This window comes from Sphaerodactylus townsendi, linkage group LG01 (assembly GCF_021028975.2).
Source record: "Sphaerodactylus townsendi isolate TG3544 linkage group LG01, MPM_Stown_v2.3, whole genome shotgun sequence".
Lineage (NCBI taxonomy): Eukaryota > Metazoa > Chordata > Lepidosauria > Squamata > Sphaerodactylidae > Sphaerodactylus > Sphaerodactylus townsendi.
The window spans coordinates 84,481,048-84,497,487 of NC_059425.1; the positions used below are offsets into that span (position 1 = coordinate 84,481,048).

Below are 16,440 nucleotides of genomic sequence, written 5' to 3' on the forward strand. Positions count from 1 at the left end.
TGTGGTCGACTCATGACCTTTGCCCACCTGGTTGTTTCTAAAAGCGGCACTGTCCTTCAATGGATTGTCTTTGCTTTCTCCGGACCGACGCCAGCAAGTGTGGTGGGATCAATCTTCCAGGAAGTGCCCACTATATTGTGGTGTACCCCAGGGCTGGCTATTATCCCCACTATTATTTAACATCTATATGTGACCACTTGCTCAGCTGGTACTGAGCTTGAGCTGATCTGTCACCAGTATGCTGATGACACTCAGCTCATTCTGTTGATGGAGTGGGGATGGGTCACTGCACCTGCAGCTCTACAGCATTGTTTGGAGGCGGCCCTGGTTGGTTGTGGCAGAGCAGGCTGAAACTGGAATCCATCGAAGACGGGAGATCCTTTGGCTTGGCCAGAGGGGATTTCCAGCCGGAGTGGGAGGCCATTTTGGCTACCGGCCTCCTCCTCGGCCCTGCTAGTCTGGGGTCCACCTGGATTGGCCCCTCTCACCATGGAGACCCAGGCCCCTGCATGGTAACCCCTGACCGGCATTTCTTCCATCTCTCGGCCTGCCCCCTTCCTCTCCCCAGGCGGGACTCCCAGCCACAGTGATCCATGCAACTGCACACCTCCAGGTTAGATTATTGTAACTGCTCTACAAGGGTCTTCCCTCATGCTTGATTTGAAACTGAAACTGGTCCAGCATGCGGCGGCACTTGCTCACAGGGGCTTTCAGGACCACATCCAACCTGTGTTGGCCAGCTGCATTGGCTCCCAGTGGAATTCAATCATCTTCAAGGTGTGGATTTTGACCTCAACAGCCTGGGACCCTCTCTACCTGAGAGACCGATACCCCATATGCCTCTACTCAGCCTCTCTGGCCGGGCAGAGGCCAATTTGCTGGTGGTTCCTGGCCCTCAATGACGTGGCTGGTTTCACACGGGCCAGGACCTCCACGGCCCTGGCCCCGGCCTGGTGGGAACACTCCTTCTTCCAGCTGTCTGTCTCAAGGGACCTTGGTGACTCCGCAGGGCCTGTAAGACTGAGGAGTTCTGCTCGGCCTTGGAGTGTCCAGTCGCTGAGGTGCTGCTACTACTCTCTTTGCTTTGCTCCTTGGCTCTTTCACTCCCTATTTTATAATTTATTTTTGCATATTTATTGTTATTTTAGGAGGACATATCGTCCGCCGCCCTCCTTTGGGGTGGTTTAGAATTGGCACGGATGCCATTATTATTGTTATTGTTTTTGACCGCTGTTTAAATGGTTTAAATGGTTTTAATGGATTTTAGTGTATATGGTCACTATTGTGACCCTTGTTATATATTGTATATAGATCAGTGTTGTGCACTGGCCAGAGCCCCTTGGGGATTGGGCAGTCTATAAAAATTTAAAAATAAATAAATAAGTTAGCTTGAACCCTTAAAATAGATGAAAATTGGGATATAAATGTTTTAATAAGTAGCACTTTTACACAGCACTGGCATTTTAATGTCCATTATTTTTATTGTTTTTAGTCAAAAATTACTGTATAGCCAGTGTTTGATAAAACAGACAAGTAATACATTTTCTAAAATAGATAGTAGTATTTAGGCTAACATTTCTAAATCCACAGCTACCAAGCAATTAACAGTATATTCCTAAACAGAATTATGTATCCTTAAAATTGGTGGACTTAGAAGGATATAAATTTTGCTTAAGACTGCAATGTAAATCATATCCATAATAGGGACAGCAATCTACTGAATTGATGGAAAATTTAATAACTGTCAAAGCTGACCCAGGGTACCATACAGGTCATATACATTTGTCCAGATCACAGATCAAAAGACAGACTGTGGATACTGCTCAATCCAGAGCAACAGAGAAATCTTTCAAAAATCTATCTTTTCAAAAATGATATAGGTAACAATATATGATAGAATCTATTCAGTTTTTCTTGACCTCAGATACATCTACCGTATATACCAAGGCATTAAGACTCCATCACTGGGGTATAAGATCTACCCCCCCCCACTTTTCCAGTTAAAATATAGATTTCGGCACATACTCGCCATATAAGACTACCCCGTGGCAGAGGCAGCGGCGACACCCTGTGTGGCCTCGGCCTCAGGAGAGGCAGGCCGATCGTCGCAGGGGCGGGACAGAGCCCCAGCGGCAGCGGCACCCCGGATGGCCTTCCTTGGCCTCGGCGGAGGCTGGCTGATTGTCCTGGGGGTGGGACAGAGCAGAAGCGGCGGCACCCCAGGCGGCCTTCCTTGGCCTCGGTGGAGGCCGACCGATCGTCACAGGGGCGGGACAGAGCAGTGGCGGCACCCCGGGTGGCCTTCCTTGGCCTCGGTGGAGGCCAGCCGATTGTTGCGGGGACGGGACACGGACGTTTCCACAGAGGCTGCCTGGCTGGCTGGGGAAGAGGGGAGATGTCCAGCCAGGCAGCCTCCGTGGAAACAAGGGGTGCCCCAGCCTGCAGTCCTCGTATGGAAGCTGCTAGCTGGAGCTCCTCTCTTGCACAGAGGCTGCCTGGCTGGCTGGGGAAGAGGGGAGATCTCCCGCCAGTCTCTTCCCGGCTCTGAATTTCTTAAAGGGGCAATTCCCCAAAGATTGCTTAAAGGGGAAACTTTCCCCTTTAAGCAGTCTTTGGGGAATTGCCCTTTTAAGAAAATCATAGACAGAGGCTCAGGCTGACTGCCTGAAGGGCAACCTGGAGCCAGCCTGAGCCGAGGGGGATGTGTGGGGCCGGTGGCGGCGGCGGGCAGGCGGGCAAGAGCCGCACAGCAAGCAGGAAAGAGCCTTGGGCTAGGCGGTGGCAAGTCCAAGCAGGGGATGGGGGGTGCCCGGCCTATAAGACGACCCCCGGCTTTTGTTAAGATTTTCCTGCGTTAAAAAGTCGTCTTATAGGCCGGTATATACGGTATAGTTTCTTCTTTTAAACAGTATACAGTAACAATTTCACCCTTCACTTTTTAAAGCCCTATTGGCTTGAGCACAGAGAATTGGAATGATTGTCTCAGTCTATATCAGCCTACCCCAGCACTGAGATCAATAGATGCTGCTTGTGGGAAAACAGGGGTCTGCTTACCTGTAACGACTGTTTGTTGAATGGTCTTCTGTGCAAGCACACCTTGGGGCTATGCATATGCAGGTCAGCTGCGAAAAGATTTCCAAAGCTCTCTAGGTGTGTCCTTCCTTCTGTTACTCAAAATGGTGGGACACAACAACCCTCTTTGGTTGGAGAAATTAGCAAAAGAGTGGTTTAAGAAGTGCTGAGTAACTTGACTGATATATATTGCCTGTGTATACGGCTCTTTATAAGAAGGCAGCAGAGAAAAGTAAATTCTTTTAAGGATTTTATTGAGAAAATCAGAAGATGGAATAAAATGAAATCAAACTCGCATTCACTCAATTACTAGTCATGGGCAGACTAGCAAGCTCACTGCATGAAGAAGGCAAATGTGAGGTTCTCAAAGGAGAAGATTGTGGAGGACCACTTTTTCAACCGTTGTTTAGTATTCTATATTGACATTCACCCAGAGCTGCTTTATAAACTAGCAGAATGCTGTCTACAAGTCTCCCAAGTGAAATACATGCAGGAACAAGGCAGGGAAAAACAGCACGCCTCCTCCTGATCATGTGATAATTTTGGCAGGAAAATGCCAGAGGGATTTGGGGCAGTCCGTGGTTGGCCTGTGTACGCGCAGTCTCAGTGGTATCTATACAGAAGCCACAATGATGAATCAATCTTAGGTGCACAAGGGGTTTTCAGCTGCTGACCCAAATTTGAAATCCTCCAAAACCATCCTTACAGGACTTCTCGATGGGGGTAGGGGTGGGGCATTTAGAGTGTTTCCTGAATGGGGAGTTCTTTCTTTTAAAAAAGCTTTCCTAGAATCAAACCTTTGGATAAGTATAAGTTTTCTTTGTGTTAACCCAAAGTTTTTATAACATTACACCAGAAAACAAAAAAAAGAAAAGAATATAATTGGCAAAAATGCAAGAGTTCATAAACCTTACTGATTCAGCCTGATTTTTTTTCATAACTGATTTTTCTAAATTACATTTTTGTGACTGGGAACAAAAACTTATCTTGTTGCTTCAGCTTGTGTGTTATCCTTGTGCTGGTTATTTAATTTATTTAGGTTAATTCTCTCAGGGTCCATAGCTGGATTCTTCTGCAAGGCCGTACCTTGTCTTGGGGACCCCTCCAGCTCTTCTCTGTTTTTTTTTCTTCCTGCTGCATTGTCTGTGAAATGTATGAGCTTCCCAAGTTTCACAGCTGCAGAGGCTGCTCTACAGGGAAAACTGCATAAATTGGATCAGTCATACATGTCTTTATAAGCCTGCTTCTAGCAAAGTTCCAAACTTCCAATTCCTTCCAGATGGTATTTCAGTAACACCAGTAATTGCAGTGAGATTGCAGGAGAATAATATTGAGCTAGGGGAAGGGATGTTCACAGTATATATTTTATTGTACTCTTTATGTATAAATTCCATAACATCCTAATGTGGCCTGTTTTTTTCTCTGGTTGCTTGTCAGCCAGTCTGGAAAGAAATTTGCACTAGGCCATGCAGCTACTTTAAATCTCCTGACTGACAGCTGTGACATGGAAGATAACCAAGTAGTGGGTTATTCTCATTTCCTCAAGCATCTGAAATCTAATCAAAAGTATTTGTAAGCATTTGAAATCAAGGCTGCTTTCAGTACCCTAAAGATAGAAAGAGCAATCCCTTATACCACAACGGACAGAAATTTCCTATTGCCTCTCAATCTTGGTGAAAAATGAGGGAATTAGTTTGGAGTATGGTGGAAAAGAGTTTGTTGGTATTCACTCCCTTGTTATTTCCAATTGTATCTGGTCATAGGAAAGATGCTCCTAAGTGCATGACATCCCTGTGTATACAAGCACAATTTTACTAAAAAGTTTTTTTTACTCGACAGGAATGTAATTATAAATGTAGCCAAAGCCTAATGATTTCTAATGAGTAGGTTTTTTAAATAATTAGATTAAAGTTTTTGGAATATAATTTTTAAAATGGACATTGATAATTTCATGCGAGATTTTTATTCTTTTCCCCCCAGCAGCCTTTTTGCTTACCCTGTTGAGTACACACCTGCCCATAGCACCTGCCTCATATCCAGCACTGTAATGAAATTTTACAACAATCTGAAGTTCTACATAATATAATACATAGAATTTTTGCATTAAACATAGGATGCAGACCTCATAACTATATGCCATAGTAATCAAGGCAGGTGTACAACAGGTACAGAAAAAGTAGTAACACCAATGTGTACTTAAACTCAAAGTGAGTAATTTCTTAATCAATGATAGATGAAATATGATTCTGTCTTTGTTTCCTGATAACAACTCCAGATGTTTTCAAAATAGTTCAACAGGTAAGCACAAGGTCTTTTTTGGCTATAAAACCTTCAGATTTGGTTTTATTTCGGTAATTCTTTCTCAAGCCAATCTGTAATATATACATTCAAATATCAGTATATATAAATTAAATACATTCCACTTAATCTTACAATTTCCAAAATCAAAAGCCCCATCCCGTATGAACTTACATAATACATGCAAGGTTGTTCTTTCTTTTGTCTTCTAGGAGTAAACTTGTTTTTCTAAAGCTATATAAAAATAAAAAACTCATATTACTCAATTACCATCTAACATGAGCCTTAAATAATAGGACATATTAATTAGCTAATTCACCTATACAAGCTCCAAAATTTATTCCAATTTTCACTCAAAAGGCTCTTCTTCTATTAAAAAAAGATGAGGAATTACTATCATGAAATAAAGTCCAAAATATAATTGGTATATTCTAAAACATTACACCATAATATTCAAAATATATTTCTTAAAATAAAAGTAAACTTACAATACTGTCCTTTAACTATAGGCATCAGGATCTAATGTGAGAGCACAGAAGAAAGAAACACCCACAATAAATAATTCCTTGATTAATTGTTTTCAGCTGCATTCACAGGAATGCTGAGTTGTTAATGGGAAACAAAGACAGAATCTTATTTTATGCATCATTTCTGAAGAAATTACTCATTTTGTGAGTTTAAGTTCGCATTGGTGTTACTACTCATAACTATATGGGCAGAGCTGATGACATCCTTTGTTCTCCAAGTTAATCTACTTGGAAATAAAGCCATAGAATGTGATTTGGGGAAAAGCTATATAATTAGAGGGTATCACTGTGAAAAAAATTACTTTCTCTCTTCCTTGAAATGAACAATAAATGAAATATAATACTAGACTGTGCATTTTCATGGTATTCATGAACTGACGCTTTTGAAAAAACTAATAAATCAAAATTTGTGTAACATTAAGTTGAAAAGGAGTTGTATTAACAATCTTGGCTTCAGCTTTGAACAGTGTGTCCTTTGTAAAAGAAACAGCTTTGTTCTGAATGTATTTGAGTTTTTTTCCCAAAGAGAAAAAACCATAACATGCATTTGAATCTATAAGTTTTTCTTTAAGAATTCGTTCCTCTTTGCGTTTGAGCAGAGTAACCCCTGGGGCCAGGATAGTAGGTCATTATCTGCTATTTCCTGTTGCTTTTAGACCTGGTCTTTGTCCAAGAAAAACTATGCACATACAGTTCTCAGAATTGTTCCAAACTTAAATCCGTTCTGCAAGATCACTGTCCACTCCAAATCTCCTCCTGTTAACTAAGATCAACACTGTTGCTTCTGAAATTTAAAGCCTTATTTACTTGTCAAAAATTCCTGTATATCTAACTCATGGTCATTAATAAGCAAAGATAGATTTTTCTGCTTTTAAAGTAGGAATACTTTAGACTTTTTTCAGTAAGACTTGAATCTTAGTATAGTTTGTTTTGTTCTAAGATGATGTGGTTTGTGCAATGGCTTCATTTATTAACTTATTTATGTCTCTTGTCATAAGTATATCATGTAAATTCTAGGCATCTATTGTACAATTATTTCATGCTATAAGCAGAACTTCAGTGACTTTGGTTTGCTTATACCTTTCGAGTCAATCTTAGGAGTACCGAAATTTCATGTACTTCAGCAGGTAGGCTTAAGGGCGGCAGCCTCATAGCATAGCATGGTAAACACAATCCAGATTAGTATGAGCCAGAGCCCAAACATGGGTACTAACAGGGCATGTGGGCTGATAAGTTCAGATAACAAAAATGAGACAAGCCACAAATTACAAAGCACCTCAAATATATACAAATGTATGGTCTATGTTGTATTGCAGTTATACTACTTTGAAGACATTGGTGTCATTTTATAGTGGAGGAATATTAAGGAACAGCACTAGTCCATGATTGGTCAGCAAATCCATGATAGAGAATCTGTAAACTGGCATAATAAAGAGTTTCTGAACTTGTAAAGAGTGCTGTTTGTTTAACACTGTTTAACACTGGGAAGTCAAATACTTCCATTCCTAATAAAGTTAAAGAACACTGTCTTCTGTGTAGACCACCCTTCATATAATCTATTATAGCCTTCCTTCCTCTGCACAGATTAAAGCACACTTCCCTATTAAGAAGCACTGAGACCTACTTTTATTGTCAACAAGCTTCATCAGAGAAACATGTGAAGATCTTTTATGCATTTTTAATCTGTTTTGGACTGAGCATGCATTCCCTCCAGTCTTGAATCTGGCAAATGCATCTTGGGCACCCACTCTTCCTCAGATTACAGAACTCCCACCATTTCCAAAAATTCTTCCATTGTAACTTTTCCTCAGGGAAACAAACACAGTAGGTTAAACTTTCTTCAGGTTTTCTTTCTCCCCCCCCCCCCCACACACCTTTTCCCTCCTACACCACAGTAATTCTCCTCACGATGATACTCTTAAGTATGCGACCCCATCAAAGGTTAGCGAGCCCTCCCTTAAAGAAGTGATGACTGCCCCATCCTCTTACAAATCCTCCCACTAATACGCCACCACTGGGGCCACCCACAGTGTTCCTGCCAGGGCTTCATGGCTTATATCTAATAGTCATTGTTGACCCCATTATGCAGATCAAACATCTGTACAAATATGTCAGCCAGAGGTAGAATAGTGGCTTCTGAAAGTCCAGGGAAACCCTCAGGTTTGTAGAAAAATATGAAACTGGGGATTAAAAATGCAACATCACAAAAAAGAAATGCAAACAACAATAAAAAGCACAGTAGGATGGTATATTGCATTAATGGGTACGGTGCTCAGCTTTAAACCTTAAATGGAATTACCAATTTCATCTGTTTTACTGTTGCTCTTATTTGTGGAAATAAATCTAATGGTTGAAATGATAAATTAATATATATTTCAGGCTATGCATTGCTTTCTTCTTTTTCCCCTCAGATTTGGAAAGTCCTGAAGGATTAGCTCTGGATCATCTTGGTCGCACCATATTTTGGACAGATTCTCAACTGGACAGAATAGAAGTTGCCAAACTAGATGGCAGCCAGCGCCGAGTGCTGTTTGATACTGACCTTGTGAATCCTAGAGCCATTGTAGTAGATCCTATGAGAGGGTAGGTAAACACCTGTGAATATTCTTTTAAATTCAGAAAATGCTCGCTAAGTCATTTTATTTCATTGCCTTTTATCATAATTGTTTTACATGTCACTGTTACCTTTTGTCACAAAAGATTACATTGTCTGTCAAAAACAGATTATTTTGGTTTTCCAGAAGATTTTTTAAAAAAAGAATTGATAAAATGTTACTTTGTGCATTCAGAGAGCTCTTTTACAGCCCAACTCAAAGGGCAGGGAGTCAGTAGAGCAGGGGTCGAGGGCAGCGCCATGGCAGCACAACTGCGCCACTTCCAAGCGGGTTTTGGGAGCACAGGAAGGCAGAAAAACAGAGAAACCTTCATCTGCCTGAAAAAGCCCATAGGGAGGACTGATTTATACCACACTTTTGGATGGCATAAGTCAGTTGCTGGCATAGGGGGCCTTCCCGAGCTGAAAGCCTGTTGGAAGCCAGCTAAAGTCAGCTCTGCCTCCAGGAGTGCCCTTCACTACAATGCCAGCATGAGCAGTCACAGTAGAGGTCAATGGCTGCAGGGACCAGCTACTGGGTTCGGCTGCCATGCGTCCCCGAACAAGGTAAATGGCCCAACAATGGTCTCCATGCTAATTTGCACAGTGCAGAGGGCATGGATGTCAGCATCGGGCTCCTGCTGCTTCCAGTGCAGCGTCAGCCCCTGCCCTTGAAACTAACTCTTAGTGCCTGTGGTCACACTTTGAGGTTAGAGAGTACTCTTCCTCAATTTATGACAAAACATTGAGCATTTTTGGAGGGAGTGTAAAATGGAAATTCTATTCCAGGTTATGGTCCAGAGAGAGAGAGAGAAAGAAACTACAAAGCTGCTTCTTGAACACTTTTCAGTTTAAGGGGTGGCTGCAGGATCAGCATGAGGCTTTGGTTTGAGAGATAATGGGAAAATAGTGGGCATGCGCTAGCAATTGATTATGCCAAATCTCCAGGCTGCATTTGATATTGTCTATTAGTCAGGCAGAAAGTAAATTTTATAGCATTGTCATTGAGACCACTATTTTCTTAAGGTCCTCCCTCAGATGTGTGCCCAAAAGGATGTAGACATCCTTGTTCTCCTTCCTCAACTTTCAGGTGCAGGCCCAGATGTAGTCACATGTGTTCAATTTTCTGCACAGTGGGGTTGTAGTGGGGTTTCCTTGTGTTTCTCCATTTACACGCAAGGAGGCTGTCCATTGAGTACTGCACAGCTTGCTTGCTGAATTCTCCTGGGCCTTTGCTTTTTATAGTTCCCTTAACTACCCCCATCAGTTCACTCTTAAAAGCAGACAGCTGCTACATTGCTGACTTTGTTAAAACCCTTTAATTCAGTGGTTCTCAACCTTCCTAATGCCGCGACCCTCTAATACAGTTCCTCATGTTGTGGTGACCCCCAACCCTAACATTTATCCATTTTACAGATGGAGAACACTGATGCAGAGAGTCTTAGGCGACCCCTGTGAAAGGGTCGCTTGACCCCCAAAGGGATCCCGACCCCCAGGTTGAGAACCACTGCTTTAATTGCTATCATCTCAACATTGTAGCCCTTTTCCTTGAAAAATCCCCCCACTCCAAGTGGTAGGATTAAAATAATTTAACAACCGGTTCCGGTGGTGGGATCCAAATAATTTAACAACTGGTTGTTTACAAGCAGAATTTTAACAACTGGTTCTGCCGAAGTGGTGCAAACCTGCTGAATCTCCCCACTGCCCCACCCCCATTGGAAGAGACAAAGCAATTCCCTGGACCACACTCTGCCATGACTGGAAGGAGACCATGTCCTAGAACTTTTGATACCGCTGTGTTTGATCCAGAGGTGGGATGACTGTGTTAGGAGGAAGATTGAGTGTATAAATGTTGTTAATAAATAATTTAAGGTTTATTCCATTGGAATGTAAACTATGTAAACATTTAAAATAAAACAAAATTAGTAGCTGTTCAATTAACCTATAAGATTATACATTTATTTTCTTCCTCTCATTTGGATTTTTCTTGACATATTTATTGTATGCAGTGATATATTCCTTTTAATTCTGTTTTTATTTGCATGCCCAGAAATCTTTACTGGACAGACTGGAACAGAGAGGCTCCTAAAATTGAAGCTTCATACATGGATGGCACCAATAGAAGGATTCTTGTTAAAGATGATTTAGGGCTCCCCAATGGACTGACATTTGACACTTATTCTTCATTGTTATGTTGGGCAGATGCAGGTAAAAACTTATAAAGAATTTCAATTGAATGAATTGTATGAACTGTTGGTTGTTAAAATGCTAGGTGGACCTTCATAAGATTACCACCTCTAGATACCTGGAGATTTGGGGGGTGGATCCCAAGAAAGGCATGATTAGGGGAGAGAAGGGACTTCAGTGGGGTATAATGCCATACAGTCCACCTTCCAAAGTAGCTGTTTCATCCAGGGCTGGGGTCCCCAACTTTTTCAGCTTGTGGATACCTTTAGAATTTTTGATACAGTACAATGGGTATAGCCACAGAATAGCTGTCATGGCTTACCTTTAGTTAATCAGTGAAAGTCCTTGTGCTATGGTGGCAGCAACAACCAAAGCAAATCCTATAAAATTCTACAGAACCAATCAAATTTCCACTGGTCAGTCAGAAGGCTCACTTGTCCTCAACCATTTTTAAAAAACATTTGGCAAGCACCAGAAAAGGTATCGGCAGGCACTGTAGTGTCCATGGACCCCATGTTTGGGACTCTTGTTCCAGGGGAACTGAGCTGCGTCACCAGGAGGTCAGTTGTAATCCCAGGAGATCTCCAGCCACCACCTTGAGGTTGGCAATCCTAGCCTTTTAAAGAATCTATCTATCTATCTATCTATCTATCTATCTATCTATCTATCTATCTATCTATCTATCTATCTATCTATCTATCTATCTATCTATCTATCTATCTATCTATCTATCTAATCAAATTTATATGCCGATCTCCCCCACAATGCTCAGAGCGGATTTAGTGTCACATTTCAGCAGTGATATATCTAAGCCATTTTTACACTTCGAAATAATTTCTAGAAACCAGCCATAGCAATGCTTATGAATCACAAGCGCACCTTAACAAACAGAAATCTTGCATTGAAGGTTCTTTCAGATTATTCTTTTCAAATGCTGTATCATGTATGCTGTCTTACTATCTTTTCCATACTTTTTTGCATATGATTTATAGATTTTAGTATCCTAAATTTTTTGCAATAAGCAAATCTAATTTTTTTACAATCTAAACATTGTTTAGATTGTTGGCATCTTTGCTTGTGTTAAAAAAAGAATTGTTTAGATTGTTGGCATCTTTGCTTGTGTTAAAAAAAGAATCCTTAATACTGAAGAACAAGTGAAACACATAATTCAAGTAAATGAAATGTGCATTTTCCAAATGTTTCTAAGTGCCTGGGCACCTGGTTCAATCAAGTGTGCAATACAGGACATGGTTTATCTTAAAATGAATATCTGCACAAAACCAAATTTTAAAATGCATAAAGTTAAATTTGTGCAAGAGAATGTGAGTCAGAGCAACAGATGCATAAATTGCAACTTTCTTTGTAAAAAAACCCCCATTATTGGAAAAAATAACTTTTTTTCAAATTATCCTGAATATGTTTCTAACAATACTTGAAATAAAATTTGTTTCTTGAAGGTGAAGAACCCTGCCCTTGGAAAACAGCATGGGATGTTATGTGGCAGTATGGCACGCCACCTTGGCCATGTTGGGCTCCACCCTATCATCCATCCCTCCTTCCCTTGTCCTGGATGATGCTCAGTTGTTTCTGGGTCCTGGTGTCTGGGGAGATGGTGTTTTATCATGCCAGGGACCTGGGCTGGGACCCTGGTGATAGGTTTGTGCCCAGTGAGGCCTCTGGCCCCCTCCAGGGCATTAGTGACTAGGTCAAAAGTGCTCACCCTTTTGCTTTGGCTACTGTTGCCAGAGGGGGAACTTCCACCTTCCTTGGCCACCAGCTCCTCACCCTCCTGTCTCTCTCCTCCATCCTCCCTTTTCTCCCCTCCTCTCTTTGTTTCCTTTATCTCCTTCCATCCAACATCACTCCCTACCTTGATGAGCATCTTCCCTCTTATCCCTCTTTTCCTCCCCCTCCTGCCCTTTGAAAGGCTCCTGCTGAGCCTCCATTGGCCCATGGGCCTGCCTCTCCACTCAGGCCAGAAAGGGGAGGGGCCAGCACAGCTCTCCTGCCTAGCTGGGTCTTCCCCCTGCCTTCCAGCCCCGCATCCCAGTGTTTTCCTGCAGCCCTCCCTGGGTCTCCTCATGAGTAAGTCAGGGCTGGAGGGGCCACGGTGGCAGCAGGCAGGGCAGGTGCTGGCTATGGGTTTGGGGCAGTGGGTGAGGTCATCCTTAGACAGGGAGGCTGCAGTCAAAATGGGGAATCCATAGAAATCACAGCATATGTTCAAAGTGTGAGGCCAGGACCGCATCTCTGGTCCCGCACAGTTGAGTTGTTTTAAGACTAAGTTAGAAAATACCCAAGAATCAGGTTTGAAACAAAAAGATAAGTTTACTGGACAGCAGAGGCATCTGACCAGGGTGTTCTCTTCAAGAGAGGGACACCCACCCATACAAAAAGACCATTTTTACTGTGCTGAATTTTAACAGTTCACACACAGGGTAACTCTCTAGTAGAGTCACGCCTTAACCAGAGAAAGACTTCATTTTTATAGATACAAAGAATACATACGTCATAGAATTGTACCTGAAAACATATCCCACAAGATCATACCCCTTTCATGTGCTTTCTGCATGAACCTTAAAATCTCATTGGATGATTCTGTCTCCTTGTCACATTAAGACAACCTCTGAATCAAATTGCTTCTCTGACTAAAACATTGTCACATACACAAGCTGCATGTCATCTGCTCACTTTTCCCTCTGCCCATATGCAAACTAAATTCTACCTTTCTGGTTTTCAAGGATAACCGGTTTTCCTACTTTTCTAAGTTTGCTCCCTCTCCAGGGTAGAAAGATTTCACATACATTCCTTAAAATCATAAAGTTCCCTTTTCCCATGTTAAGAATGATTTTAACATTATACCATTTATACACACACACATACATATATAAACACTTTTTCAATTAACTAATCAAATTCCTTTTATTCTCTGATGTTTTTATTGTTTTGTTTATTCATGTAGCTATCCCCTATAACTAGTTCTGAAAACAAAGTTATAAATATAATTTAATTTAATATAAATAAAATTTAATTTAAAGATTTAATCTTTGCTTGCCTGACAAGCTTCTATGTACAGTTTGACCTGCTGGTCTCTATACAGAAACCCCATTTTGATTCTTCAAATCCTTGGTTCATACAAACTCCATATTCCTTGACACCAAAAACAATTTTTAGGCATTCTACCCAGTCCCACAACACACTAGCATACCCTATAGAAGTAGTGGTGGGGAAACTAATCTGCTGACTCCCCACTTGCCCCACAGCAATATCCCATGCAGATACCAAGGATCTCCCGGCCTTCAGGGACAGCTTTACAAGGGAATGTAGTTGGAAGGGAGAAGTGACAAAAAATCCCTTTAATGAAATCTCTTTGTATCTGATCTTTGAGATACAATGTATCAACTCTTACATCTGAGAACATCTGCATAGTGACACTCTTTATGCTGCATCAAGCATGCAGGAGGCATGATTGAGGCAAACCCAAGATTTATACTGTGGGTCATATATGCCCAAAGCAATAGAGAAGGGAACAGAAGTGTCCCCAAAATGTTACCATTATTTATAAAGATTATTTCTTGGATTAGTTTCTTGTGAAGTGAACATAGCTGGATATGTGTGAGATGCACAAAAACTTTTAGAAAGCTGTAATTCCATACATAACTCCCCCTTTTCTTGCGTCATTGTGACTTTTTCCTACGAAACGACTATTTATCACACACAAAGACCAAATTGTTCTATTGTATGCAGGCACCAAAAGGGTTGAGTGTATGAACCCAAATCAGCTTGGTCGCCGAAAGATTCTTGATGGAATCCAGTATCCTTTCAGCATTACAAGCTATGGGAAGAATTTATTTTACACGGACTGGAGAAGGTATGATAGCCTGCATTACAAATAATTGTTCTCTGATAGTTCCCCCTTCTAAGTTTGGTGGAAATTGGATTTGGCTGTTTGCAAAACAGCCATCTAGACCAGCAGCTCAAGTAAAATTTTTATGAGAATGTATTTTTACTCATTGCTGATGCCTCCCACCCCAAACATGGTGGAAAGGTATGGGAAGGTAATGGTCTGCCTGGCTAGCAACACTCATTTAAAAGAATAATAGGAGTGGGCACCATTTTTTCCAGTACTTTTTGGTTTCAGCCTTAAAACACCTGGAATTTTTTGAAAAGGCTGAAAAAAGACAAACTCCTACATTGGCTATTTCGGCTTCTTTGAAATTTGTTGGGTTTTTAAAGCCGAACCCAAAAAATTCCCAGCTGAAAGAGCTGTTTGTAGAGATCAGGTCACCCAACTCCTGCAAACAGTATTCCTGGCTGACCTGCCACTTCTGAAGCCAGCTCCAACTGTTTGCAGGGGTTGCTGAGCCAACCCCAACTGTGCTGGCTGCCCCACAGCCAAATGCAGAGAAAAGCTGAATGGCCAAAAAAAAGCCCCAAGAGAAGCTAAAATGGCTTTTGTGGGCAGGGATGGGGAGGGAGGTTTCTATTCAGGTTTGTCCAAATGCCCAACTGTAATGAATAAAACAGATACTTGTAATTTGAAGCCTTTCTTCCCAGTTGATATGGGGGTGTTTAGTCATGATAAATATAGTCACCTAATACAGCTGAGCCAATTTTTTTGTGGATATTTCTGAACAGGATTTAGATTTAAAAACACAAGTTGCAATTAAATACTTTGTAAATGCCAGTGGTTGGCTTCAGTGCTGCCATGCTCATGTGCAGGAGTGGCCTACTTTGAGGACAAAAGTCTTGTGCAGCAGCCATTGATTTCTCAAGTCTCTGAAGAAACCATTCATAGCACCAATTTCCAAACAGAATTTTTATCTGTCTATTGATACTCTTGTGTGTGTGTGTGCGCGCAGTCCAGCAGCTTCCGCACAGGGAGGAAGCCCCAACCAGCCCCCAATCAAGGACCTTGGCCTTTGGGCTGGTGGGCTGCCGAGCATGAGCGTCTGGATGGGTGGGGGGATGGGCCAAGCTGCAGCCACTGCCTTGCCTCCCCTCCCTTCGGCCCAACTTGGAATTGGGGGGGGGGGTGCAGCAGCCAAGTAATTGGGTGGCGGCAGCTGGGGGGGTGAACCAGTTGTTACAAAATTAAAATCCTACCACTGGAGCCAATTCTGCTGGAGAACTAGGCTGCTCTAATTATCTGGCTTTATTCAATGGTAGGATGGAGTTTTGTACTGGTGAACCCAGGCTTGCTGTTGCATCTGAACCATCTAGTATTGGAGTAGGGTCATTGTGCTGTATTTAAGCACACACACACACAGAAACAGCATTTGAACAGTTGCAAAATCTGTCAATTAAATGCATGCATTCCACCTCATACTACTCATTCCTGATTTTTGGAGAATGTAGCTCCTCTTTTTCAGTCTTCTTTTTCCCAATGTTTGAGGCTCTGTGGAAGACCTCATGATTTTTTTAAAATCTTCCCTTTCACTCCTAATTTTTGCTTTATTCTTTCTTCTTCTCTTTTTTTATTCCCTACATTTCTATTTTTGCTGTTATGTATGCTGCAGAGATGCTGTGGTAGCAGTGGATCACACAATCTTAAAAGAGAATGATGACTTCCAACCACACAAGCGCAGTCGTCTTTATGGAATAACTACAGCCTTTGCTCAGTGTCCACAAGGTAATTCAAACTTCTTATCCTGAATTATAAATGAAGGCTTATTTGGGTAGCAAGAACAGCACAACAAACAAATTATTTCTGGTTATCCAGGGAAAGGGGTTGGTACATGCATATCTGACAACTCCGAGACA

The 16,440-nt window shown here is 41.7% G+C and overlaps 1 protein-coding gene across 1 annotated transcript in view; it reads left to right on the forward strand.

The window, feature by feature from the left end:
- NID1 (nidogen 1) overlaps nt 1-16,440 on the forward strand; it is an 83,993-nt gene that overhangs the window by 58,687 nt on the left and 8,866 nt on the right. Inside the window, exons 16-19 of the mRNA XM_048485758.1 lie at nt 8,309-8,480; nt 10,541-10,698; nt 14,425-14,548; nt 16,197-16,309. Of these exons, the coding sequence (XP_048341715.1) occupies nt 8,309-8,480; nt 10,541-10,698; nt 14,425-14,548; nt 16,197-16,309 (567 nt within the window). The remainder of the gene's footprint in view (nt 1-8,308; nt 8,481-10,540; nt 10,699-14,424; nt 14,549-16,196; nt 16,310-16,440) is intronic.